Source organism: Zalophus californianus, chromosome 15 (genome assembly GCF_009762305.2).
Source record: "Zalophus californianus isolate mZalCal1 chromosome 15, mZalCal1.pri.v2, whole genome shotgun sequence".
NCBI classification, from domain to species: Eukaryota; Metazoa; Chordata; class Mammalia; order Carnivora; family Otariidae; genus Zalophus; species Zalophus californianus.
The window spans coordinates 73,347,568-73,375,317 of record NC_045609.1 but is presented as its reverse complement, the minus strand read 5'-3'; the positions used below and the strand labels follow the sequence as shown (position 1 = coordinate 73,375,317).

General features: G+C 34.9%; 1 protein-coding gene across 1 annotated transcript in view; it reads right to left on the bottom strand.

The window, feature by feature from the left end:
- The window catches only part of ATRNL1 (attractin like 1), an 891,320-nt gene that overhangs the window by 430,736 nt on the left and 432,834 nt on the right, over window positions 1-27,750 (bottom strand). The window contains 1 exon segment of the mRNA XM_027596871.2: window positions 27,524-27,602. Coding sequence (XP_027452672.2) covers window positions 27,524-27,602 — 79 coding nt within the window.

Below are 27,750 nucleotides of genomic sequence, written 5' to 3'. Positions count from 1 at the left end.
TTGGTATCAGGGTAATGCTGGCCTCATAGAATGAATTTGGAAGTTTTTCTTCCTTTTCTATCTTTTTGGAGTAGTTTGAGAAGAATAGGTATTGACTCTTTTTTTAAATGATTGGCAAAATTCACCTGGGAAGCCATCTGATCCTGGACTTTGTTTGGAAAATTTTTTTTTATTACTGATTCTATTTTATTTTTGGTAATCATTGTGTGCAAATGTTCTGTTTGATACTGATTCAATTTTGTGAAGTTACATGTTTCTAGGAATTTGTCCTTTTCTTCTAGGTTTTCCAACTTGTTGTCATATGATTTTTAATAATATTCACTTACAATTGTTTGTATTACTGTGGTATTGGTTGTTAAATCTCCTCTCGTTTGTGATTTTGTTTGTTTAGGTCCTCTCCTTTTTTTCCTTTTTGATGAATTTGGCTAGAGTTTTATCCATTTTGTTATCTTTTCAAAGAACCAGCTTCTGGTTTCATTGATCTGTTCTATTGTTTGTTTTGTTTTAGTTTCTGTATCAATTATTTCTGTAATCTTTATAATAATAAAGCTTATTCCTTCCTTCTGCTGGTTTGGGGGTTTGTTCTTATTTTTCCAGTTCCTTTAGATATATGTTTAGGTTGTTTATTTGACATTTTTCTTGCATCTTGAGGTAGACCTGTATTGTTACAAACTTCCATTTTAGAACTGCTTTTGCTGCATTCCAGAGATTTTGGACCATTGTGTTTTCATTTTCATTTGTTTCTGTGTATTTTTTTATTTCTCCTTTGATTTCCTCATTGACTCATTCATTTTTTAGTAGCATGCTATTTAATCTCCATGTATTTGTGCTCTTTTCAAGTTTTTTCTTGTGGTTGATTTCTAGTTTCATAATGTATGGTCAGAATAGATATATGTATGATTTAGGTCTTTTGGAATTTGTTGAGACTTGTTTTGTGGCCTATTATATGATCCATTCTGAAGAATGTTCCATGTGTCCTTGAAGAGAATCTGTATTCTACTGTTTTAAGATTGAATGTTCTGAATATATCTGTTAAGTCCATCTGGTCCAATGTGTCATTCAAAGCCATTGTTTCCTTGTTGACTTTTTGTTTGGATGATCTGTTGGATGATACATTGATATAAGAGGGGTGTTAAAATCCCCTACTATTATTGCATCATTAATTAGTTCCTTTATGTTCATTATTAATCATTTTATATATTTGGGTGCTCCCATGATGGGCTCATAAATATTTAGAATTGTTATATCTTTTTAATGAATTGTCACCTTTATTATATAGTGTCCTTATCTCTTGTAACAGTTTTTGTTTTTGTTTTGTTTTTTTAAGTAGGCTCCATGCCCAGTGTGGAACCCAACATGGAGCTTGAATTCATGACCCTGAGATTAAGACCTGAGCTGAAATCAAGAGTCGGATGCTTAACCAACTGTACCACCCAGGTGCCCCAACAGTTTTTGTTTTAAAGTCTACTTTGTCAGGACAGCTGGGTGGCTCAGTTGTTAAGCGTCTGCCTTCAGCTCCGGTCATGGTTCTGGGATGGAGCCCCACATTAGGCTCCCTGTTCAGAAGGGAGCCTGCTTCTCCCTCTCCCTCTGCCACTCCCCACACTTATGCTCTCTCTCTCTTTCAAATAAATAAGTAAAAATCTTTAAAAAATAGTCTACTTTGTCCAGTTAAGTATTGCCACCTCGGCTTTCTTTTGACATCCATTTGCATGATAAATATTTCGCCATCCTCTTGCTTTCAATCTGCAGGCATTTTGAGGTCTGAAATGAGTCTCTCTCTTTTAGATAACACATAGATGGGTCTTGTTTTATTATCCACTCTGTCACCTAATGTCTTTTGATTGCAGCATTTAGTTCATTTACATTCAGGGTAATTACTAAGAGATACATATTTATTACCATTTTGTTATTTGTTTTGAGGTTATTTTTGTAGTTTTTCTCTGATCTTTTCTTCTCTTGCTCTCTTTCATGATTTGCTGGCTTTCTTTAGTGATATACTTGGATTCCTTTCTCTTTATTCCCTGCATATCCATTACTAGTTTTTGATTTGTAATTACTATTTGATTAGTATATAACATCTTCTGGTAGCAGTCTATATAAAGTTGATGGTCACATAAGTTTGAATCCATTCTTTACTCTTTTCCTCCCACCCCATGCTTTAGATATATGCTCTCATATTTCACATCCTTTTATTTTGTGAGCCCCTTGACTAATTTTTACAGATTTACTTATTTTTACTGCTTTTGTCTTCTCTATTTTTCATACTCTCATTTATGGTCTTTCCTTTCCACTCAAAGAGTCCCCTTTAATATTTCTTGTAGGACTGGTTTAGTGGTCATGAACTCCTTTATTTTCCATTTGTCTGGGAAACTCTTTATCTCTCTTTCTATTCTGAATGATAGCCTTGCTAAATAGAGTATTATTGGCTGCAGATTTTTCCTTTTCAGCGCTTTGAATATATATAGTGCCACTCCCTCTGGCCTTCAAAGGATCTGCTGAAAAATCAGCTGAAAGCCTTATGGGGATGCCATTCTATGTAACTGTCTTCTTTTCTCTTGCTCCTTTTAAACTTTTTTCTTCATCGCTAATTTTTGCCATTTTAATTGCTATGTGTCTTAGCATGGGGCTCCTTGGGTTGATTTTGTTGGGGGATTGGTACTTTCTGGATTTCTGTTTCTTCCTCCAGATTAGGAAAGTTTTTGGCTATTATTTCTTCAAATTAATTTTCTGTCCCTCATTCCCTCTCTTCTTTTGTGATCCCTATAATGCAAATGTTATTGTGTTTGATGGAGTCACTGAGTTCTTTGTCTGTTTTCATTTGGCATATTTTTTTCTCTCACTTGCTCAGCTTTCATTACTCTGTCTTTCAGGTTATGCACTCATTCCTCTGCTTCTTCTAGGCTATTTATTCTACCAAGTGTATTTTTAATTTCAATTATTGTATTCTTCACGTCTGATTGGTTCCTTTCTGTGTTAAGGGTCTCACTGATGTCCTCCACTCTTTTCTCAACTCCATTGAGTATCTTTATGATCATTACTTTAGATTTTCTACCAGGCATACTACTTGTCTCCATTTTGCTTATGTCTCTTGCTGTGATATCGTCCTATTCTTTCATTTGGGACATACTCTTCTATCTCCTCATTTTGCCTATCATGCGTCTGTTTATGTGTGTTAAGAAAGTCAGTTATGTCTCTTGAAAGTAGTGGGTGGGGGACACACTTTTAACAAGGTGGCCCTGACCCTCTTCCACAAGGGACGTGCAACTGCCCCCAAGACTGAGATTTGTCCAGCTGGGGCTGCTCCGCAAAGTATAAGGAGTACAGTTTTAACAAGGTGCATGTGTCCTCTGAAAGAGGTCAGAAGACTCAGTATTGGGAAGTTTTGTGGGGTCTTTTGGGGGAGAGTACCCGCAGCACTGGGACTGAGGCTGACCTGGCTGCAGGGGGCAGAGCCCAATGTAAGAAAGCACTAATTCCAGCAGGTGGCTATAAGATTACGCTGGGGGGCAGAGGAGGGAAATGGTGCCTGCCAGCTCCTTTGTTCCTGCAGAAGTCGCTCAGGGAATTCTGAGATTTGTAACTAACTTTCCCTCCAGTATGTCCCTGGCACCTTTCAAACTGTATTTCTGCAGGCTGTTTGTTGTGCTATCTCTTTAGGGTGAAGACTCAACTTCCTCTCAGTCTCTGGGCCCTCCCAGAGCTGAGCTTGCTGATTTTTAAAGTTCCTGGATATAAGGAACCCTGGTTGTAAGGACTCAGGAAATTCAGCCCCTCTGATTTTCAAAGTCAAATGCTATGGGTCTTTGTCTTTTCCATGCCAGCTGCCAGTGTGATCGTCTGTTTCTCAACCCTCTCCATGTCAGAGGCTCCCTCCCTCCAGTGGAGAGTACCACAGGGGTTTATCTACCCACCTCTCTCTGCCCTATTTCATAACCTCTTCTGTGCAGCCTCTTCTGTACATTTAATTGTGGAGTTTGTTCTGCCAGTCTTTGAGATGTATTCTGGGTAATCTGCACTAATGTGAGTGTTATCTAGTTGTACCCATGGGATAAGGTGAGGTTAGGGTCCTCCTACTCTGCCATCTTCCTGGGAAGTCTATTTTGTTCTAATTTTTAAACTATGTGAATATATTGCTTATCCCAAAATTAAATTTAATTAAAATAAAAACTTGTACTATAAAATCAATTTACTATTCAAAAGAGCCTACATTTGCTTTTTACTCACCACATCATATTCTTGCTAAGATAAAATCTGAGTTTTGACCAAACATTGAGAACTTGCTGAGGGCTCTATATTTAAGGTCTAAATTCTGGCAAAGAAATTTAGGGTAATATCTTGTAGATATGATCAATATGTCTTTATGGTCAATACTAACTGAAAATGTTGTTACCAAAATATTTCTGGAATTTAAAATCTTTAATACAATAAAAAGCTAGAACATGACTTTAGTAATTGGATATCCAACCTTCAGTGGATATGGTTTATTTTGTTTAATGCTCCTGTACTCAGATTATTAAGTTCACTTTCAATATTAAATTTTTGGTGTAAAAAAAAAAAGGTGAAGCCAATTAGAATTTGTTCCATTTCTTGTAAACTTCAATATTGAGAAGGACTTACCATAATATCCTTTTTCTTGTAGCTGAAATAACACATATCACCCAGATTTAATAGCCTGCACAAAATATGTCAGCCACTTACTATGTATGACAATAACCTCTGCCAGACGTGAGTCTATGTACCACACACATAAAAAGTTATTTCACTGTTATCATTAACTGCCAGCTTTGAGCATCAAAGTCACCTTCATCTGAAATCAAACATTTATCTTAAGAAAAATAAAAAGTAATTCTAAGCACAATAATGAGGCATGTTAAGTAGAGTAACAACTAGATAAAGGATGATAGTACTCAAGCCACCACCAAATATTTCACTCATCAGGTAGCAAGATGATAAAGGTTTAATAGAGGTTAAACAAAAAGGAATCATAGACATTGTGATTGTTACTTATTATGTGTGCATTATTCTCCTTGCAAGAACTTCCTGGAGAATTCATTTAGTTTTCACAATCCTAATTAAACTTACTGTTATTAAAATACCTTCTAGTTTTTCACTAATGAGAAGGTAATTTGCTAATTAGGAGATGTAAAAAATGAGTAAGTCTTAACAAAATAAGGAAAAAATAAGTTCCTACATTGATCTAAAGTTACACCTTAACACAGAATTTGATTCAGTATATGATTATATGTTTAAATTAAAAATAGACTAAAACTATCAATAAAGACATCAAAATGAAATGAATTTTAAAAATTTTTTATCTTTTAATAGGTTATTGGCATGCAAGGCATCCCTGACTGGTTCATCTGATAGATACTTTCAGTTAGTTTATATTTTTCTTGATAAAATAGATCCATCAAAATTAAATGGAAAACAGAGAGGTGGAGCAAGATGGCGGAGGAGTAGGAGACCTGGATTTCATCTGGTCTCAGGAATTCAGCTGGATAGGGATCAAACCGTTCTGAACATCAAAAACTCAAGAGGAGATCAAAGAAAAGAATAGCAACAACTCTCTGAACAGAAAAGAGACCATTTTCTGGAAGGTAGGATGTAGGGAGAAGTGAAACTGAGGCAATATTTGGGAGAATAGATGGCGGGGGAGGGGGCGATCATCTGCTGCTTCTGGCAAGTGACAGAGCCGCAGGGCACAAAATCAGAACTTTTAGAAGTTGGCTACGCTGAGGGACGTCGCTCCAGTGGCTAAGCAGGAGGTGGAAACCTCGCGGGACAGTGTGGTCTCAGGACCCTCGGATCACAGAAAGACCGGGAGTGCCTGACTGCGGCAGAGCTCCCGAGTAGCACAGTGGGAAAGCTGGCTGCAGAGACAGAGCCAAGGCGCGGGCTCTCAAATCGGGGTTGTCATAAACTGTGATCGGTGACAGTCGGGCCACTGCTCCTCCAGCAGGGACCCAACAAGTGGCAGATCCGGGGAGACTCCCCTTCCCCCCGGGGAGGAGCAGCGCGGGAGCGCACCGCAGGGATCTGCTGGGTTTGGAGATTCCACATGGGGTCGGGTGCCAGAGATAGAAATGCTCGGTCATAGGCCGGGTGAGCACGGAGTGCGGCCAGAGACTGGGGAGAGTGGAGTGACTGACTGCTTTTCTCTGGGGGCACACTGAGAAGCGGGGCCCTGAGTTCTTGGTTCCTTCAGGGCAGAGATTGGGAGGCTGCCATTTTCACTCTCATCCTCCAACGCTGTACGGAAAGCTTGCAGGGAACAAAAGCTCCTGAGAGCAAACCCGAGCAGATTGCTTAGCCCGGACAGGCAAGGGCGGGTCAATTCCGCCTCCCGCAAAGACAGTTGGGAACCACGGCAACAGGCCCCTCCCCCATAAGATCAGCATGAACAGCACCCCAAGACCAAGTTTACCGATCAATGAGAATGGCAGAACTCGAACGCTAGGGGAATAATGTGCATAGAATGCATGGCTTTTTTTTACCATGATTCATTAGTCTTTCAAAGTTATTTTTTTTAACTTTTTAAAAAATTTTTCTTTTTCCCTTTTTCAACCAACATCTTATCAATTCCTTTTTGTAAAAAAACATTTTTTCATTTTTAGAGTCATATTCTATCCCTTCATAGTAGTTACCCTTATTTTTGGCAGATATATATATAAGTTGTTCTCTATTTAAAATTTTGAGATACAGTATCTTCTAACATATCAAAATACACCCTAAATCTCTAGTGTATGGCTTTGTTCTAGTCTCCTGCCTGATCACAGTCTCTCCCCCCCTTTTTTTTCTTTCTTTCCTTTTTTTATCCTCTTCCTTCTTTTTTCAAACATTTTCTTATCACTTCCTTTTTTAAAATTTTTTATAACTTTCATTTTTACAGTCATATTCAATCCCTTCATCGTATCAACCATTGTTTTGTACATCTATGTCTTTCTTTCCTTAAAATTTTAGGAGGCACTTTCTTCTAACAGACCAAAATACACCCAAAATCTAGTGTGTGGCACTGATCTATGCACCAGCCTGATCATATTTGATCATATTGTTTTTTTTGTTTTGTTCTGTTTTTGTTTGTTTTTATCTTTTTCTTTATTTTTCTTTTCTCGTTCTTTTTTCTTTCCTTCCCTTTCTATTCCCCGGGTTTCAGGTCTTTTCTGATTTGATTACAGTATATTTTCTGGGGACATTATTAACCTGTTAGCATTTTGTTCTCTCATTCATCTATTCTCCTCTGGACAAAATGACAAGACGAAAAAAATCACATCAGCAAAAAGAACAAGAGGTAGTACCCTCTGCCAGGGACCTCCTCAATACGGACATTAGTGCGATGTCGGACCTAGAGTTCAGAATCATGACTTTAAAGATACTAGCTGGGCTTGAAAAAAGCATGGAAGTTATTAGAGAAACCCTTTCTGGAGAAATAAAAGAACTAAAATCTAACCAAGTCAAAATCAAAAAGGCTATTAATGAGGTGTAATCAAAAATGGGGGCACTAACTGCTAGGATAAATGAGGCAGAAGAGAGAATCAGCGATATAGGAGACCAAATGATGGAAAATAAAGAAGCTGAGAAAAAGAGAGATAAACAACTACTGGATCACGAGCGCAGAATTCGAGAGATAAGCAATACGATAAGATGAAACAACATTAGAATAATTGGGATCTCAGAAGAAGAAGAAAGAGAGAGAGGGACAGAAGGTATATTGGGGCAAATAATAGCAGAGAACTTCCCTAATGTAGAGAAGGAAACAGGCATCAAAATCCAGGAGGCACAGAGAACCCCTCTCAAAAATCAATAAAAATAGGTCAACACCCTGACATCTAATACTAAAACTTACGAGTCTCACAGACAAAGAGAAAATCCTGAAAGCAGCTTGGGAGAAGAGATATGTAACCTATAATGGTAGAAATATTAGATTGGCAACAGACCTATCCACAGAGACCTGGCAGGCCAGAAAGAACTGGCACGATATCTTCAGAGCACTAAACGAGAAAAATATGCAGCCAAGAATACTATATCCAGCTAGGCTGTCACTGAAAATAGGAGAAATAACAATCTTTCAGGGCAAACAAAAACTAAAGGAATCTGCAAACACGAAACCAGCCCTACAAGAAATATTGAAAGGGGTCCTTTAAGCAAAGAGAGAGCCTAAAAGCAGCATGAACCAGAAAGGAATACAGACAATATACAGTAACAGTCACGTTAGAGGCAATACAATGGCACTAAATTCATACCTTTCAATAGTTACCCTGAATGTAAATGGGTTAAATGCCCCAATCAAAGGGCACAGGCTATGAGAACATATTGTGAGCAACTATATGCCAGCAAATGAGATAACCTGAAAGAAATGGATGCATTCCTATAGATGTATCAACTACTAAAATTGAACCAGCAAGAAATAGAAAACCTGAACAGGCCTATTACCACTAAGAAAATTGAAGCAGTCATCAAAAATCTCCCAACAAACAAAAGTCCAGGGCCAGATAGCTTTCCAGGGGAATTCTACCAGACATTTAAAGAATTAATACCTATTCTCCTGAAACTGTTCCAAAAAATAGAAATGGAAGGAAAACTTCCAAACTCATTTTATGAGGCCACCATTACCTTGATCCCAAAGCCAGACAAAGACCCCATCAAAAAGGACAGTTACAGACCAATATCCTTGATGAACATGGATGGAAAAATTCTCACCAAAATACTAGCCAATAGGATCCAACAGTACATTAAAAGGATTATTCACCACGACCAACTGGGATTTATCCCTGAGCTGCAAGGCTGGTTCAACATCCACAAATCAATCAACGTGATACAATACATTAACAAAAGAAAGAACAAGAATCATATGATCCTCTCAATGGATGCAGAAAAAGCATTTGAAAAAGTACAGCATCCTTTCTTGATCAAAACTTCAGAGTAGAGGGATAGAGGGTACATACCACAATATCATAAAAGCCATCTATGAAAAACCTACAGCGAATATCGTTCTCAATGGGGAAAAGCTGAGAGCTTTCCCCCTAAGGTCAGGAACGTGGGAGGGATGTCCACTATAACCACTACTATTCAACATAGTATTAGAAGTCCTAGCCACAGCAAGCAGACCACAAGAAGAAATCAAAGGCATCGATATCGGCAAAGAGGAAGTCAAACTCTTACTCTTTACAGATGATATGATACTGTATGTGGAAAACCCAAAAGACTCCACCCCAAAACTGCTAGAACTCATACAGGAATTCAGTAAAGTGGCAGGATATAAAATCAATGCACAGAAATCAGTGGCATTCCTATACACCAACAACAAGACAGAAGAGAGACAAATCAAGGAGTCGAACCCATTCACAATTGCACCCAAAACCATAAGATACCTAGGAATAAATTTAACCAAAGAGGCAAAGGATCTGTCCTCAGAAAACTATAAAATACTCACAAAAGAAATTGAAGAAGACACAAAGAAATGGAAAAACGTTCCACGCTCATGGATTGGAAGAACAAACATTGTGAAGATGTCAATGCTACCTGGAGCAATCTACACATTCAATGCAATCCCCATCAAAATACCATCCACTTTTTTCAAAGAAATGGAACAAATAATCCTAAAATTTGTATGGAATCAGAAGAGACCCTGAATAGCCAGAGGAATCTTGAAAAAGAAAAGCAAAGCTGGCGGCATCACAATTCTGGACTTTCAGCTCTATTACAAAGCTGTCATCATCAAGACAGTATGGTACTGGCACAAAAACAGACACATCAATCAATGGAACAGAATACAGAGCCGAAAAATGGACCCTCAACTCTCTGGTCAACTCATCTTTGACAAAGCAGGAAAGAATGTCCAATGGAAAAAAGACAGTGTCTTCCACAAATGGTGTTGGGAAAATTGGACAGCCACATGCAGAAGAATGAAACTGGACCATTTCCTTACACCACACACAAAAATAGACTCCAAATGGTTGAAAGACCTAAACGTGAGACAGGAGTCCATCAAAATCCTAAAGGAGAACACAGGCAGCAATCTTCGACCTCAGCCACAGCAACTTCTTCCTAGAAACATCGCCAAAGGCAAGGGAAGTAAGGGCAAAAATGAACTATTGGGATTTCATCAAGATAAAAAGCTTTTGCACAGCAAAAGAAACAGTCCACAAAACCAAAAGACAACCGACAGAATGGGAGAAAATATTTACACATGACATATCAGATAAAGGGCTAGTATCCAAAATCTATAAAGAACTTGTCAAACTCAACACCCAAAGAACAAATAATCCAATCAAGAAATGGGCAGAAGACATGAACAGACATTTTTCCAAAGAAGACATCCAAATGGCCAACAGACACATGAAAAAGTGCTCAACATCGCTTGGCATCAGGGAAATCCAAATCAAATCCACCTCACACCAGTCAGAATGGCTAAAATTAACCAGTCAGGAAATGACAGATGTTGGTGGGGAGGTGGAGAAAGGGAACCCTCCTACAGTGTTGGTGGGAATGCAAGCTGGTGCAATCACACTGGAAAAGTATATGGAGGTTCCTCAAAAAGTTGAAAATAGAGCTATCATACGATCCAGCAATTGCACTACTGGGTATTTACCCCAAAGATACAAATGTAGGGATCTGAAGGGGTACATGCAACCCCAATGTTTATAGCTGCAATGTCCACAATAGCCAAACTGTGGAAAGGGCCAAGATGTCCATCGACAGATGAATGGATAAAGAAGAGGTGGTATATAAATACAATGGAATATTATGCAGCCATCCAAAGGAATGAGATCTTGCCATTTGCAACAACGTGGATGGAACTGGAGGGTGTTATGCTGAGTGAAATAAGTCAATCAGAGAAAGACATGTATCATATGACTCATTGATATGAGGAATTCTTAATCTCAGGAAACAAACTGAGGGTTGCTGGAGTGGTAGGGGGTGGAAGGGAGGGGGTGGCTGGGTGATAGACATTGGGGAGGGTATGTGCTATGGTGAGCAATGTGAATTGTGCAAGACGGTTGAATCACAGATCTGTACCTCTGAAACAAATAATGCAATATATGTTAAAAAAAAAAAAAGAAGATAGCAGGAGGGGAAGAATGAAGGGGGGGATTGGAAGGGGAGATGAACCATGAGAGATTATGGACTCTGAAAAACAAACTGAGGGTTCTAGAGGGGAGGGGTTGGGGAATGGGTTAGTCTGGTGATGGGTATTAAAGAGGGCACGTTCTGTGTGGAGCATTGGGTATTATGCACAAACAATGAATCATGGAACACTACATCAAAAACTAATGATGTAATGTATGGTGATTAACATAACAATAAAAAATTAAAAAAATAAAACTACTAAAAAATTAAATGGAAAACAAATTTAGTTAGGAAAACCCTAATTATGAATTAATTTCTAAAACAAAATGAGATGTTAATTAAAAAAATTACCCCAATACATCTCAGCAATATATTAAAGCAGAGTAATTCACTTTACCATACAAACTAAATAAAAACAGGATAGCAGTCTAAAACATTTATTAATTCTAATTCGTAAAATATTAAGATTAAAAAGCTATGATCCAAGATTAATATTCTGAACAATCATCATCCAGCCACTTAAGTTTCTAGCCACCACAAGATTCTAATATAAAACCTATGAAATTTTCAAAGTTTTAAAATGAAAGTCAATAGAATTATTTACCCAATACTGGATAGTTGCTAAGCAATATGTTAAGCAAATAAGGTGCTTTGGGCAAATGCATTTTGCATGACCTATCTGACAGGCAAGTACACCACTTACCGTGTCTTCTCCAACACTGGATTTTAGCTGCCAGTAACTGGGGTTTGGTTCACAAACTAGTGTGTGATAATTGGTTATTAATGTATTGATGCCCTCACTTCTTGGGAAGCCTCCAGAGGTCTATGTTAGAGCCCTTGGGTAGGATTCCTGCATTCACAATCAGTCTTACCTTCTTACCTAGTGTATTTTATGAACTTATCCTTTTAATGTATACCTTGATATGAAATAGGCTCTTATGGCAAAAAATAGTATAATTTCTAGTACAGGATATATAAAAAATGCAATACTCTAAATACTTTGCCATTTTTCACTTGTTCCAACTAATTGATAAAATGACCTGCATCATCCATAAATGTTATAATTTAGCTTCCTTATACATTCCATTCAGATTCCTTAAATATCCATAGTAGTCTCTATAGTATCAGTGAGAACACAACTACCCTAAAATAATAGTGCATTTTAATTAGATGGTACATTTCAAAGCATTTTCTATATAGAAAATAATTTTACACAACTTGTATCAGTACCCTAAGATAAAAAAATTGCCAAAGGTTATATGTAAATTACTAATTATCTAAAGGAAGTAAAACTGATTTACTGCTTAATTCATGTTAGTTCGTGTGTTAGGCAAATAACTATTCTGAAAGCAATAATAAATTGTCTATATCTATTTGAGATAAATGTCTTATATCGATGATATAATATGCAACCAGCTTCTGAGAATGGTGTATATCTCTCATTTTGATTTAATTATGAGCCTTATACAGAATTGTTTAAACAATTATAAATGGCTTTTGAAAGTCAAAGTCAGTATTCCAACTATAAACCTCATTGAAGTCCACAATGTCAGAACTTCAGGTTGTATTAAGAAGAAATAAGAAGTTAATATTTTTAGTGAGGCACTTTAAAATAGACTAAGTACACTTTATTGAAACTGATGTTCTTTTACAGAAATAACTTGGCATTCAGTTTTATTTTTATTTTTTTAAATTCCAGTATAATTAAGGATAGTGTTATATTAGCTTCAGGTATACAATACAGTGATTCAACAATTCAATACATTACTCAGTGTTCATCACGATAAGTGTATTCTTTATCCCCCTTCACCTATTTTACCCTTCCCCCCTACCAACCTCATTTTTGGTAACCACCAGTTTGTTTTCTATATTTAAGAGTCTGGTTTATTTGTCTCTTTTTTCCTTTGGTTGTTTTGTGTCTTAAATTCCTCATATGAGTGAAATCATATGGTATTTGTCTTTCTCTGACTGACTTATTTCACTTAGTATTATACTCTTTAACTCCACCCATATTGTTTCAAATGGCAATATTTCATCCTTTTTTGTGGCTGTGTAGTACTCCATTATAAACAAATATATATGTAAATATTATGTGTGTATATATATGTACATATACACACACACACATACATACATACATACACACCACATCTATATCCATTCATCTATCAATGGACACTTGGTTTGCTTCCATATTTTAGTTATTGTAAATAATGCTAAAAACTTGGTATTTTTAAGAAAAATATGATTTTATACCAGTAGCAATAATTACACATAGTGAAAGGGAAACTGTCCAGATAAATGATGACTTCTGGATTTTTAATTATAATCTTACATATTTTACTTGAAAATACTATGTGTAGATTTTAAATCTGAATATATTTAAAATTATTAGCAGGTGGAGAGTTTGTGTTTCAAAATCATTGTAAGTCAACTTCCTAAGCAAGGAATTTGTCCAAGGTAAATAAACACAAGTTGCTCTAAATGTACTAGACTGAAGACCAGTACTTGAGTGCCGTAAGTGTGTACCATTCTTTGAAACAGTGATAGGGTTACAAATTTATAATTGCATGATGTAGTGACTATACAATTAGAAAGGCTTTCCACACCAACAGAGAAATCAGTTATTTATATATAATTGGTTTTAATTTAATGAAGGAAATGTAGCAAAAAGCCAAATTTTATTATTTTTCATTTGTTCATATTTCAAACAATTTACAAGATCTAAAGTAATTTGCCAATATTTTAATTTAACTCTCTAATGTTATGATTTAGCTTGCTGTGCCTTAAATTTCTTACTGAAATACTTAGTAATTTTTCTTATACAACTATTATACATTTGAACAAGAGCCATGAGTTTTCGAGAAATACTCCATTGGATGTAGTTTTAAGAATTATTTCTCAGAATTACATAGCTAGACTGGTATTTTGGAATTCTTTAAAAAAATCTCTGAAAGAATATTCTAAGTGTATGACTCCACTGTAGAAATAAATAGAACAGAAAAAAAGATTTAAAAAGTCAAAATGTGATGTATCATGAAAGTATTAATTTATACATCTTGATTGCTCATTAATAGATGAGAAATATTACTTTTAAGTTAGTAATAATTTAGAAGCCAAGGATTTATTAGACCTTAAAAGTTATGTAAAAATCTACCGAACAGGGTGTATATAACATGCTACCATTAGAGTAAGTAATGTGGTAAAAGAATATATGTTCACATTTACTGGTGTATGTATCAAAATTTAAAATACACACAAACATACACACACAAAACCTGATTACATTGATTCTGAGAAGGGAAGAAGTGTGTGACTAGGTAACATGGATGCACATTTTAAATTCTGAAACACAGATATATCACCTATAAAAGTAGATATTAAGACAATATGCAAAAAGTAAAAAGAACAAAACTGATGCTTAATTTGATAGCAATCTGCCCATGTTTACTTCCAATAGAGAGAATGACTTCTAAAAATCTCTTCCACCATTAGAATAAAATTTTGTTATATCAAATTATCCAGGAAATGGAAAAACATGTGTCTAGAAAAGAAAGGAGGAAAAAAAATCATGCCTGTCCCTAGCTACTCAAGGAACAGGAACAAATTGGCTGAGCAAAATGAGTTTGAATGGTCTGTGGGAATAAAAAAAAAATCCTTTGATTGTCTGTCCTTGTTCAAAGTATTGGTTATAATATCACAGTGGAATTTAGACTCAGAATAATTAATACACTAAAATGACTAACATTTCAATATTAGATTCATAAGTGAATCTAATACCATGTTCATTCAACATACTCCAATAGTGGTTCACCTAAATATCACTTAAAATATATGAATCATTTCAGTAAATGGCAATAAACCAAATTAAACTAAAATTATATTGATATAAAAAAAACTTAAAAAAATAAACACAATGTACCATGTGACCAGAATACCAGGTAAGTTCTAGATAATGACAGTATGTGTCAAGTCCAATTGTCATTATTTCTAGTACAGCTGCGACTCAAGGAAGTCACTATGTTCATTCAGCTCACATTAAGGAGTATGAAGTTATGCTCTACTTTCCTAAGGGCAATATATCTACACCAATTATTTGGATGTCTCTGCATGTGAGAATAATTCTCCTCCAACTATTTATTTATTCAATTACTTGTGCTTGTTGCCGACAGGTTGTTGATGCATCTAGTGGAAGTTTTAAAATTTCTAATGCAATCTTTTTGCTTTTTATAGATCTATTCAGACTAGAATCTATTTCTTCTTGAATCAGTGTTCGCAGTTTTATGCCTTTCTAGGAATTTTCCATTTCATCTAAATTTTTCAGTTTGTTGGCATACTGATGTTCATAATATACCCCTAGAATACTTTTTATTTCTGAACGTTCAGTAATAATATCTCTTCTTTTATTATTGATTTTAGTAATTTGAGTCTTCTCTCTTATTCTTGGTCAATCTATTTTGTTAATTTATTGATCTTTTCAAAGAACCAACTTTTGTTTTCATTGATTTTCTCTGTTGTTTTCTTGTTCTCTGTTTCATTAATTTCTTCTCTAATCTTTATTATTTCCTTCCTTTTCTGTTTCCTGTAGATTTAATTTGTTCTTCTTTTCCAAGTTTCTTAAGGTGAAAGGTTAGGATAGAACTAGAGAGTATTATGCTAAGCAAAATAACAGTCAGGGAAAGACAAATACCATATGATTTCACTCATATGCGGAATTTAAGAAACAAAACAAACAAGCAAAGGGGAAAAAAGAGAAAGAGAGAGAGAGGCAAACCAAGAAACAGACTCTTGACTCTAGAGAACACACTGATGGTGACCAGAGTGGTAGTGGGTAGAGGGATGAGTGAAATAGGTCATGGGGATTAAGGAGTACACTTGTGATGAGCACCAGGTGTTGTATGCTAGTGTTCAATCACAGAAACTAATATTACACTGTATGTTAACTAACGGGAATTTAAATAAAAACGTAAAAAAATAGGCTACTGATTGAAGATATTTTTCCTTTTAAATGCTGGCATGCACAGTTATTTATTTCCCACTGAGCCCTGCTGTAGCTTCATCCCATGAGTTCTGGTATATTGTGTTTTCATTTTCATCCATCTCTATGTATTTTTAAATTTCAGCCAGCCTTTCTTCAAATATTTTTTTTCTGCTCCTTTCTTCTTTCCTTGTGGTACTCTTTTTTTTTCCTTGTGGTACTTCTTATGCATATATTGGTGCACTTACTGGTATTCTGTATTTCTCTTAGGCTTTGTTTATTTTCCTTCATTCTTTTTTCTCTCTGTTCTTGTTTCGTAACCTCTACTGATCCGTTTTCAAGCTCATAAATTCTTTTCTTCTGCAAGTTCAAATCTCTCATTGGGTCTTTCTAGGAAAATTTTTATCATGGTTTTGTACTTCTCAATTCCTGATTTTCCATTAGCTTCTCCTTTTTTATAATTTTATCTTTATTGATATTATCTGTTTTATGAGATATTTCTATCCTACCTCAATCATGGTTTCCTTTAGTTCTGTGGACATGTTTACAACAGCTGCTCTGAAGTCTTTGTCAGTTAATTCTGACAGCTGGGCCCTCTGACAATCATGTTCTGTCGCCTGCTGCTATTTGTCCTATGAGCCACAATTCCCTTTTTTGGCATGTCCCATAATTTTTTGTTGAAAAACACTGACATTTTAGGTAATAGATTACAGCAATTCTGTGTAGTGATTCTCTTCCCGCCCCCCCCCCCCCCCACACACAAGTTTTGTTTTTATATGCCTATTTGTTTAGTGACTTGGTGGGGCTATTTTAGTAAAGTCTGTTTTCTCTGCAATGCAGCCTGTGATGTTGTTCCTCAGAGGGTGCAGCTTTGACCATGTGCATGGTCGTGTGGGATAACTGGTTTTATCAGGGCTCTCTTTGTGTCTATCCAAGATCTTTCTATTAAGCCCCCTACCTTCTTTGGTATCACACCCAGCTGTTAACCTCTGTGAACTGAGAACTGATTACTGTTTTTGATAATGCTCTGATGTTTAAATTGCTTCCTAATCTGATTCAATTAATTTTGGGTCCATTGTAGGGTAATATTTGAGACCAGTGTTTGACATTTTTTATAAACCCCGGAGAGATCTTAACCTTCTCTATCACTGGATCTTTCTGGTAAACCTTTAGCTGATTTACGGTGGAGCTATCAGCCTCTTCTGCATTGCTTACTACCACAATGTCCATTTTTTTCAAGGAAGCCATTAGGGTTGAACTTCTCCTTGGTTGTTTCAAACAAACTTATTCCCCTGGAAAAAATTTCTGTGCCACAGCTCCAGAGCTGATGGTGGAGAGAGTGGCCCATATCTCTCTCAAATGACTCCCTTATTTCATGAGGAAGGTCCCAGACAGGCATTGTAGCCTCTTATATTTTCAGATTGTCTTTATTGGCATGAAATCTCCACCCCTTGAGCAAAGCGTGATGAGGGCAATTGGGACCCTGGAATTCTCAGCCTACTCTCCCTGAGGAAGAACTCTGACCTACAAGACAAGGCTTGGTGAAGGAAGAGAGTCTCAGATCTCAGTTGCTTTTACCGAAATAGAACCTCTACAATATATAACTGGGCAAGGGTCGGGTGGGAGATGAGAAATGCTGGTTATACTGAGCTGAGAGGGGAGAAGAAGAGAACAGGTCATGGCTCAAATGCCACAGGCCTTTTTTTTTTAACTAAGATTTAGATTTTCTTGAATAATTGGTTTTTCATTTACTACATGCACTTAAGACAGATTCCAGAGATTTAAATGGATGTTTATTTGTTTTAAAAATAATTTTCACCAATTATTGTTTGTCAGCTATGGTTGTAAGTCCATGGAGCTCCTCTTACTGGTACTCCAGAAGTCATCGCTTCCTGTTCTCTTTTAATCACACTTCAGTTGAGCTTTCATAGCTATTGATCCATTAAAATTCCTCTTGCCAGGGTCACAAATGACTTCCAAATGGTTAAATCCAAGGATCAATTTTCAGTTATAATTTTGTTTTGCCCATCAGCAGCCTGTGAGACAGTTGAAAACGCTTTTCTCTTCTACAGTGTTTCCTCAGCTTCCAAGAGTCCACATTCACTTAGCTTTTCTCCAACTTCATAGTATTCCTTGCTGATTTTGTCTTCTCTCTGATATCTTGAATGTCTTAGTCAGCTTAGGCTGCTATAACAAAATACCATAAACTGAATGACTTAAACAGGAGACATTTATTTCTCACAGTTCCAAAGGCTAGGAAGTCCAAGATCAAGGTGCTGGCGGATTTGGTTGTTGGAGATGGCCATCTTCCTGGCTTTCAGACAGCTTCCATCTCATTGTGTGCTCACATGGCCTCTTCTTTGTGTACTGTCAGAGAGAAAGCATTCTTTCCCTGTTCCTCTTTGTAAAGGGCACTAATTCCATCATGAGACTATCAACATCATGTAAACCAAAGACCTCCTAAAGGCCTCAGTTCCAGATACCGTAACATTGGGGTTTAGGGCCTCAACATGTGGCTTTGGGAGGGGAAATATTCAACCCATTACATTAAGTATGAATGCCTTAGGGCTTAATTCTCCTCTTTTGGGGATATCACTAGGCCCATGCCTTTAAATACCATTGATATATTGAGACTCCAAATTTATCTCTCCTGCTCAAATCTTTTGCCTTTTGCCAGAGCCAATTCCTGCTTCCTTGACTTATCTAATTGGATGTCCAGTAGATATCTCAAACTTAACATGTAAAAATTGAACTCCTTTCCCCACACCAATTTTACTTGCAATCAACTCCATTTCAGTTGATGGCAATTTTATCTTTACAGTTATTCAGGCAAAACCTTCAAGTCATGCTTGGTTTATACTCTTTTGAAGTCATGATTGGTTTAATACTTTCTCACACCTCCCCATCCATCCAATTTTGTTATCTTCAAAACATATCCATAATCTGATCACTTCTTGCCATATCCACTGCCACCTTTTGATTTGAGCGATCATTATCTCTCACCAGTTAGAGGAGTAACCTCCTTACTAGTCTCCCTATGTCCACAGTTGTCTATCTTAGTCTAGTCTCAACACAGCTGTAAAATTATCAGTTTAAAAATCATATCTTTTTTAACTCAAATCACTTACCTCCTCTATTGAAAACCCTTCAGTGGTTTTCCATCTCTCTAAGAGTAAAAGCCAAAGTAAAGTTTCAATGCCAATGGTGTATATTAGAATCGATTATGGGCTTTAAAAATAGACTCATGGGGCGCCTGGGTGGCTCAGTCGTTAAACGTCTGCCTTCGGCTAAGGTCATGATCCCAGGGTCCTGGGGTTGAGCCCCTTGTCGGGCTCCCTGCTCTGCAGGAAGCCTGCTTCTCCCTCTCCCACTCCCCCTGCTTGTGTTCCTGCCTCACTCTCTCTCTCTCTCTCAAATAAATAAATAAAATCTTTTTAAAATTTAAAAAAAAATAAAAATAGACTCATAAAGCTGAGTCTCACAGAATTCTGATTTATAGGTCTGGTGGGGGTAGAACAGTGGAGTGGTGTTCAAGGATATATAAATATAATTTTTTTAAGATCAACAGGTGATTCTAAAGGGTCTACTGAATTGAAAACAACTGTGTTAGAGTATACATGGAGCAGAAGAATCCAAAATATACAGGAGTTGCTGTTACTAATATTAATGAATAACATAATGTTAATCATTATTTATATTACATATCAACAACAATAACAGCTAACATTTGTTGAAGTCTGGTAAAGAAAAGGCAGAGAGGTGAGCACTTAGTGTGCATTAACTCACTTAGTACTAAAAACCTTATAAAGTAGGCCCTACCATATTTTGATTCTAAGACATTTTGTTTTCCCATTTTTTTTTTTTTAAGATTTTATTCATTTATTTGACAGAGAGAGAGAGAGACAGCAAGAGAGGAAACACAAGCAGGGGTAGTAGGAGAGGGAGAAGCAGCTTCCTGTGGAGCAGGGAACACGATATGGGGCTCCATCCCAGGACCCTGGGATCCTGTGAGCCGAAGGCCGACAGTTAACTACTGAGCCACCCAGGTGTCCCTTGTTTTCCCATCATGTGTCTTATAATCAGTGAAATCACACAACCACAACTGACCCAGAGGGCATTTATGATATATATGCCATGCCCTGCACAGACACAAATTAAATTCTTCTAGTCAATGATACTATGTGATACAAAACATTTTTACCTGAATCAAAAATGATTTATAAAAAATTGGACTATGAATGTGAATAAGTTTTAGCAATACCTTACCAATTTACTGCTTATACTTTCTTTTCGATGTATATTATGTGAATGATATATAATAAAATCTCTATCTAAGTAAGTCTATAAGAGCTGTTTCAGTAAGTATAAAATAAATATTCTTAGTGGTAAGAGTACTATGGGATAGTTTAATTGTCACTGTATTTTCCTTCTAAGTAGTATATCAAATAATGATTGAGTTATCATAATATTAGCTGAAATACATCATATTCCCCTATGGCAGATTCATAGGTTATTATAAGTGGTCAACTATGACTATAAGCAGTAAATCAAACCTGTTCAAACTCAGGCTATCTTTAATGTTCCTTGTATGGTTCAGAGAGCTTGAGTTTTGGAATCTGACAAACTTAATTAAAAATCATTGCTCTTTCATTTACTACTTATGAGCTTTGATCATTGCACACAACTCCCCTCAAATTCCTTATATAGCTAAAAGGGAAATAATATATATCTTCTAGAGTGAGGATGAAATACTATTTTTGTTAAATGCCCAACACCAAAATGTTAGATTGTGCCCTCTACTTTCCTGAAATTTAGTTGTTTGTGTTACAATTATGAAATAACATAATCATTCTTTTTTACCAAATACCAATCCCACAATCCAGAGATAATATTGGCAATTCTCTCAAAATCTCCATGAATAAATGCATGTGTGGGTGTTTATGTGTGTGATTTACACAAATGGAAACATTATAATACTATATATCAGCATGTCCCAGTTAATAACATATTTTTAAGACCTGTAGTTTTCAAGAACTGTGATTCCTGTTTGTTTGTGGCTATATTCCTCTAAAAATGTGCTTGGAACAATACTAATTGTTCATTAAATATTGTTGAATGAAGGAATAATGTTTCATTTTACACATACCTATCTACTGTATTCTTAGTTTCCAGTTACATAATATCCCATTATAAGAAAATATAATTATTTCAAGAAGCTTTTGAATGACATAAACCTGTTGATATACAAAAAACCCTCTATAAGTATCTTTGTATGAATATATTTTGAAAAAGTAGGCAGGCTTATGTTTTATATTCCTATAAATATAGTTGTTAAGTCAGAGTTTTTCTTTCAATTTTAATAAGTAATATGCAAAGCAAACATTTTCTATTTTTTGTTTGTCCAGTATAACTCCCCCTTGTTTTGAAAACAAATCAACATTTAACTTTGGAGAATTAGTCCTTTCTCTCTCTCTCAGTCCATGTGGATTTTGTAGCATTGAAGCTACCCCTCAGCTCCAGAGTGAGCATTTGTATTGGAAACAGGGTTGCCAGGCAGAGCAAATGAAAATACAGGATCTTCAGTTAAATTGGAATTTTAAAACAATGAATTTTTTTAGTATAAAAACACATATACATCAGAGACATATATAAGGAGATACATTTGTGTGTATGTATCAAATATATAACATATTATGTTGAATCAGATTAAAATTTATTGACAGAAATTCAATATTCTGGGCCATTTATTAAGCTATATAAAAAATTGGGTCTAAATTAAAGATAACAATAAATATTATATTTTAGGCAATTGTTATAATTGTATTAATAAATGTATAGTACAAACAATGCTAAAAGTTTTTATCTCATTTTTTTTAGAAATTAACTCTATGTACAGTTATACAACAGTTTACATTTACTTCCATTACTAATCCCACTTCCAGAAAACTTTTTAATATACTATATCTCCCCCAATGGATGACACCACAACAAAGTAAATTGAAGTGTTCCTTAGAGATTGTGTACATGTATGTGTGTGTATCTTATTGAAATTGCTAAAACTATGAATTTCCAAAAAAAAAAAAAAAAAGGATCTGTGTCTTTTTCTTTAAACCTGCACTATTTATCAATCTGTCTGGAATATTGCAAGAGATTAATCCATCTTTACTAAATTGAACAAAATGAAAGCACTATATCTACAATAAGATTTTGGCAACAGGTATAGAAGGCAAGAATCAGTTAACTTTCAAATCGTATGCCCCCATACATATCTGACTTCTCATTTCAAGTCATTTTTAAGTAGATTTAGGCTAATTTTTAGAACTATAATATAAATAGGCATGATGAACATCTGTAATTTGTAGTCTTACAGGATAAAGTGAAAAAAATTAAAGCCAGGGAATCATTACATTTTGAAATGCAATAAGAGAAAATAAGAAAAAATAAATTAACACTAAGACCATTAAATGCAAAGAGAGAGATTTATTTGAGTGCATTATTTATGGTTTAAAAAAATCTTGTTTTGACAAAAGAACATGTTTTATGGAAATCTTTAGATATTAAAATGTTTAAAATTATATAAAATAGATTCTTAAAGTACTAAGAAATTCTATCAGAAGTTGCATATACAGTATATAATTAATTAAGTTTAATTTCTCCACCCAAAATAACATTTTCTCATTATTCTCTTCACTGTGCTCACTCCTCTCTCTCTAAATAAGCTGGGTGTCTAAGGAGGTAGAGCAACTCATTTCATAAAACACTGAGACACTGCATTAATAGTAAGAACCCATTTACCACAAATTTAGAATATTCTCAGAGAATATTCTATCATTAATTATTTACCCATGACATGACCTCAGTAAAGTATAACTTAATGATATTATTACTTCTTCTATTTTTATGCCCATAAAACAATTAGATATAGATAGAAAAGCAATGTATTTGCCTCTAGAAAAGTTTGCTACTCAGAGCTACTAGAATCCTATCTCTGGGTTTTAGTTTATTTTTAACTCAAATTTCAGGTTGATAATGCTAAATTCAAATTTAGGTTTCATGCAGTATGATTATGAAATGTGCAAGAAAGTAGCGCATCATAAACACAAGGTCAGTCACTCAGTGGACATTGTCTTATCTCAGGCAATGTTGTTTTTATTGATTTTTAAGCATTAGAAAAGCATACCTGATTATGAAAGAAGCAAATAATGTGGTAAAGCTCCAGATTAATATACTTTTTTAAACTTTTAAAGACTGCAAGTTTAAGAGAATTAAAGAAGGAAAAATTGCTGATATAGGAAATGAAATAATCATTCAAACACACAAACCCACTAGTAACAAGAAGTTGATTAGAAATAACCTTAGGGGCCCTGAGTGGCTCAGTCAGTTAAGCCACCGACTCTTGGATTTGGCTCAGGTCATGACATCAGGGTCATTAGGTTGAGCCCTGGGTGGAGCCCCACTCCAGCTTGGCGCTCAGTGGGGAGTCTGCTTGAGATTCTCTCTCTCCCTTGGCTCGTCCTACCCTGCCCCTACCATGATTGCTCTCTCAAATATATAAATAAATAAATATTTTCTTAAAAGATAAATAACCTTACATTTGCCAATGGAATCTATTATTATATGGATTTTGCAGTTAGACTTTTTTTAAAGATTTATTTATTTTAGAGAGAAAGCGTGAGTGTGCGCACACACGTGTGCATATGCAAATGGAGGAGGGGCAGAAAGAAGGAGACAAGTAGACTCCATGTTGACCACAGAGCCCAACACAGGCTCGATCCCAGGACCCGGAGATCATGACCTGAGCCAAAACCAAGAGTTGGGTGCTTAACCAACTGAGCCACCCAGACTTTTCTTTTTTAAAGAGAGAGAAAAGTATGTGCACTCCTGCACAAGTAGTGGGAGGTATTGAGGCGGGGAGAAACAGAGGGAGAGGGGAGAGAGAGAATCTTAAGCAGGCTCTGAACCCAGTGAGGAGCCTGAGGCAGGGCTCAATCCCAGGCTGGATCTCATGACCCTGAGATTATGACCTGAGCCAGATTCAAGTGTTGGACCCTTAACCAACTGAGCTACCAAGACACCCCTGCTGTTAGATTTTCACTGAGGCAAACTATAATTAAACTACTCAAAATGTGGGAAAAAATGTTTTTAACCAAAAAAAATAAATAAATTCTTGTAACTATTAAGATATGCAGGATATTTTCACTCACCTTAGTCAAATATAAGATTAAATATATTCAATGCAAGCAGTAATTAAAATATTTTGATGGGTTTGTGCCTTATGGTACTTACTAAAAACTCAAATTTCAGTTTAAAAATGAAGATTATTAAGCATGACAATATTTCAAGAGACTCCTTTTAACATATACTTGCTCCTAACAAATATTTTTGTAATGTAATGACTATTTATCTAAAATTGAATATAACATTGAAATTAAATGTTTTAATACCTCTGTAATAAGCACAAACTATTAAAAAAAAACCTCATCCTTCTAGTGTATTAAAATATTTTCACTGAGCAATTGTTTCCATTCATTAGCACAGCACCTCACCCACAATAAAATGTTCATATTCTTAATAGGGTTATCATAGAAATGAATGTGAAGTTCCTATATGAAGAGGTATATTAAAATAAAAATCCTTTGTAGTTGTGTTTTTGTGTTTTTAAGAGCCCCTGAATTGTCAGAAGTGTTATTCAAAAAGTGTTACATCAATAATAGGCTTCTGTTACTAAAATTATACCACAAAAACAATATAGAAACCAAAGCTTGAAATAGTTTCTTTTTAAAAAAGCAACATCCCTGGCTGAATTAAACAATATATTTTAAAAACCCAAAGATTTTTTTTTTCATTTTAACCCCCTCCTAATATTTAGAAAAGCAAATAGTACAATTCCTCTAACAAAATCACAGAAATAGTAAGAAGGGAGAATCCTTTAAATAATTTTCATTTATTGTTACAAATAAATTGCCATTGTACTAATCATAGGGGTCCTCTGAGGCTTACAATAGTTGATGTCTTAATGTTAGAGAAAGTGACATATCACAGAAAGAAAACATACTGGGATCTTTCCCTTTTGGTAAGATTTGTGTTAACCTAATAGTTAAAACTGAAAAAAGGGAGGATCAAATAAAAACACATTTTAACCTCTATCCAAATAAAGTCTAAAAATGGAGTTATTATATTAGCTACAACAAATATAATAGTAGTTAAAAGTCTTTGGGTCTTTAAGACCAAAATGACAACCTTTTAATAATATAAAATTATTATCTAATAACAGATGTGTGAGTCATCAAAATGGCATCTTTACTTGGGCATCCAAGTATGAATGGTTTCCAAGACATTTAGAATTCTGTATTCAAAAGATTAGTAAAATTATATTTGAGAAAACACCTCACAATATTTTTAACATGATATTATAAACATCACATGACCTTTCAACAAGATAAATTTTCTACTTCAGTAGAGGTAGCAAATTAAATTCAATCATTATTATAAGACTCACTACCTAGATGAGCTCTAGAAAGAGGGGCATTGTAATGAGGGAAGATCAAGAAGACATGGTAATATTTAGTAGCACAGATTAGAAATGGCCCAGTTGTCCTAATCTAGGTCTCCCTTCCTATTTCTCCCTTGTTCTGTCCATGTGCAACACATATTTTGAAAGATTTTGACTTCCAATAAAAATATAAATTAAATTTGTATTTTAAAAATTAAAGTTTAATATCAGCTTGCCAGATCTTCTAATATGCAAAACATTATTTCCTTGAATTGATATAATCCTAACCAAAAGCAATTTCTCATCTTGAGAAGTATGAAAGTTTTATAGGTAAATGAACTATTCACATTAGTTTTCTCAAATATTTAACACTATTTCTAAACTTATTTATTATATATAAATATTTCTAGAGCTTGAGGGATTAGTTATATAGTACAATCCCTTCTCTTTAGAGGAAAGGAAATTCATTTAGGACACTTACCCATTTTCAGAAATTAGTTAATGACAGAGTTGTATACTGATCTTTTCACAATGCTACATTCATATAGTTCCATTTTATAAACTTTAGAAATCAGATATTTAAACAGTGTTAGTCATATTGAGGTCAGAACCCAGGCTCCCTGATTGATCTTGACTTCTTTTCTAATGATTAGAAGCATAAGTTGTCATTTGGCCTATGCCATTATGGAAGGCCTTCACATTGCCTGCCTACTGATTGTTTTTACTTTCCTGAATCCATAATTTCATCTAACAGATGGTTTAACATGTGTAGAAGACTGCTCACTTCCACACAGAATTCCACTTCTTGCCAAATATTTATGTATTTATATTTAATAAGATTTTTTTAATTGGAGTACTTTTATCATAGGGTCATCCCAAGTATATTCTCATTGATATTGCCTTGGCCATATACTGAAAATCAGAGAGACAGAGATGATCAAGATGAATTATTTATTTCTAGGGGAGGGCTGTCAAGTTTGCAAATATATTATAGGCAGCACTGAGTTTTAATGGATGTTTGAAAACTGAAGAATAATTAAGAAGAACTCATTCTCATTCACTAATTATATAGCTTAGAATACTCTATGGATTAGTTTTAAATCTTTGAATATACTATTTTATATGTGGAGAAAAAGATGATAAGCAATTATACTACTGCTTCATATTGTTGCACAAAATTATATATATATAAATATACTGGGAAAAGCATCAGCAAATAGAACAGTAATAATGCTAATAACAGCATGCTAATATCAATACTCATAGACTATAATAATAAAAACAGAAACTTGCTTTTTCATTATATAAGTATAGAACAATAAATCTATTGCACATTTGTATTCCCAGATTATTATATTGCTTTGTTCCTTTCAATTAACTAATATATACAAAGTTAAGAAACTATCTAATATATTTATATCCTTAGTTATTCTGTAAGAGTACTACTGTTTTTATCAATTTTAGGATTAGAGGGAACATAAATGATTAATTCTGACACAGAAATGTATCAAATTGAGGTGCACTTCAAACATACCTGAATTATCAGATAATCATGAAATGGTAAAGATTTGCTTACTTAAAAAAATCTAGGCGATAAAAACCAAAAATAAATATTTATCATTGAGAATTTTATTTTAAATTACAACAGGGATACTTATAAAAATAGTTTTTATAACTATCTAAAGAGATTACAAATCACTTAATCAACAGTATTAATACATATATTCAATATGAATTCTAACACTATTTAAAGTAACTGTTTGCAATTAACATTGCAATTAACCGATGTTTCTACAGATACTGACTTAAAATGACAGTAGTAAAGTTTGCTCTAAAGCTTAAAAATTCTAGATCAATTTGTTCAATCTTAATAAGTAAAGCTGATTTGAAACTCTGTACGTGAGTGGCACATGTTAATTAAGCAATACAGATTTATGTTTACTCAGATCTTTAAACAAAAGATTAAGTAATATTACTGATACCTCTCTCCGCCGAGAAGCCCAGCATGTTTGTTTGATCTTCCACACCACTGCAGCTACCAGCAATAAGGATAAAAAACAACTGGAAAATAAAACACAAATAATTTCTGCTTAACACATTGGAAATATGTAATGAAATATTTAAGAATATTCATAGAATTTAAAAATATAGAGAACTAACCACTCTGACTTGGTAAATAATTAAAGCAAAAATAGATAAATTAGCAGTG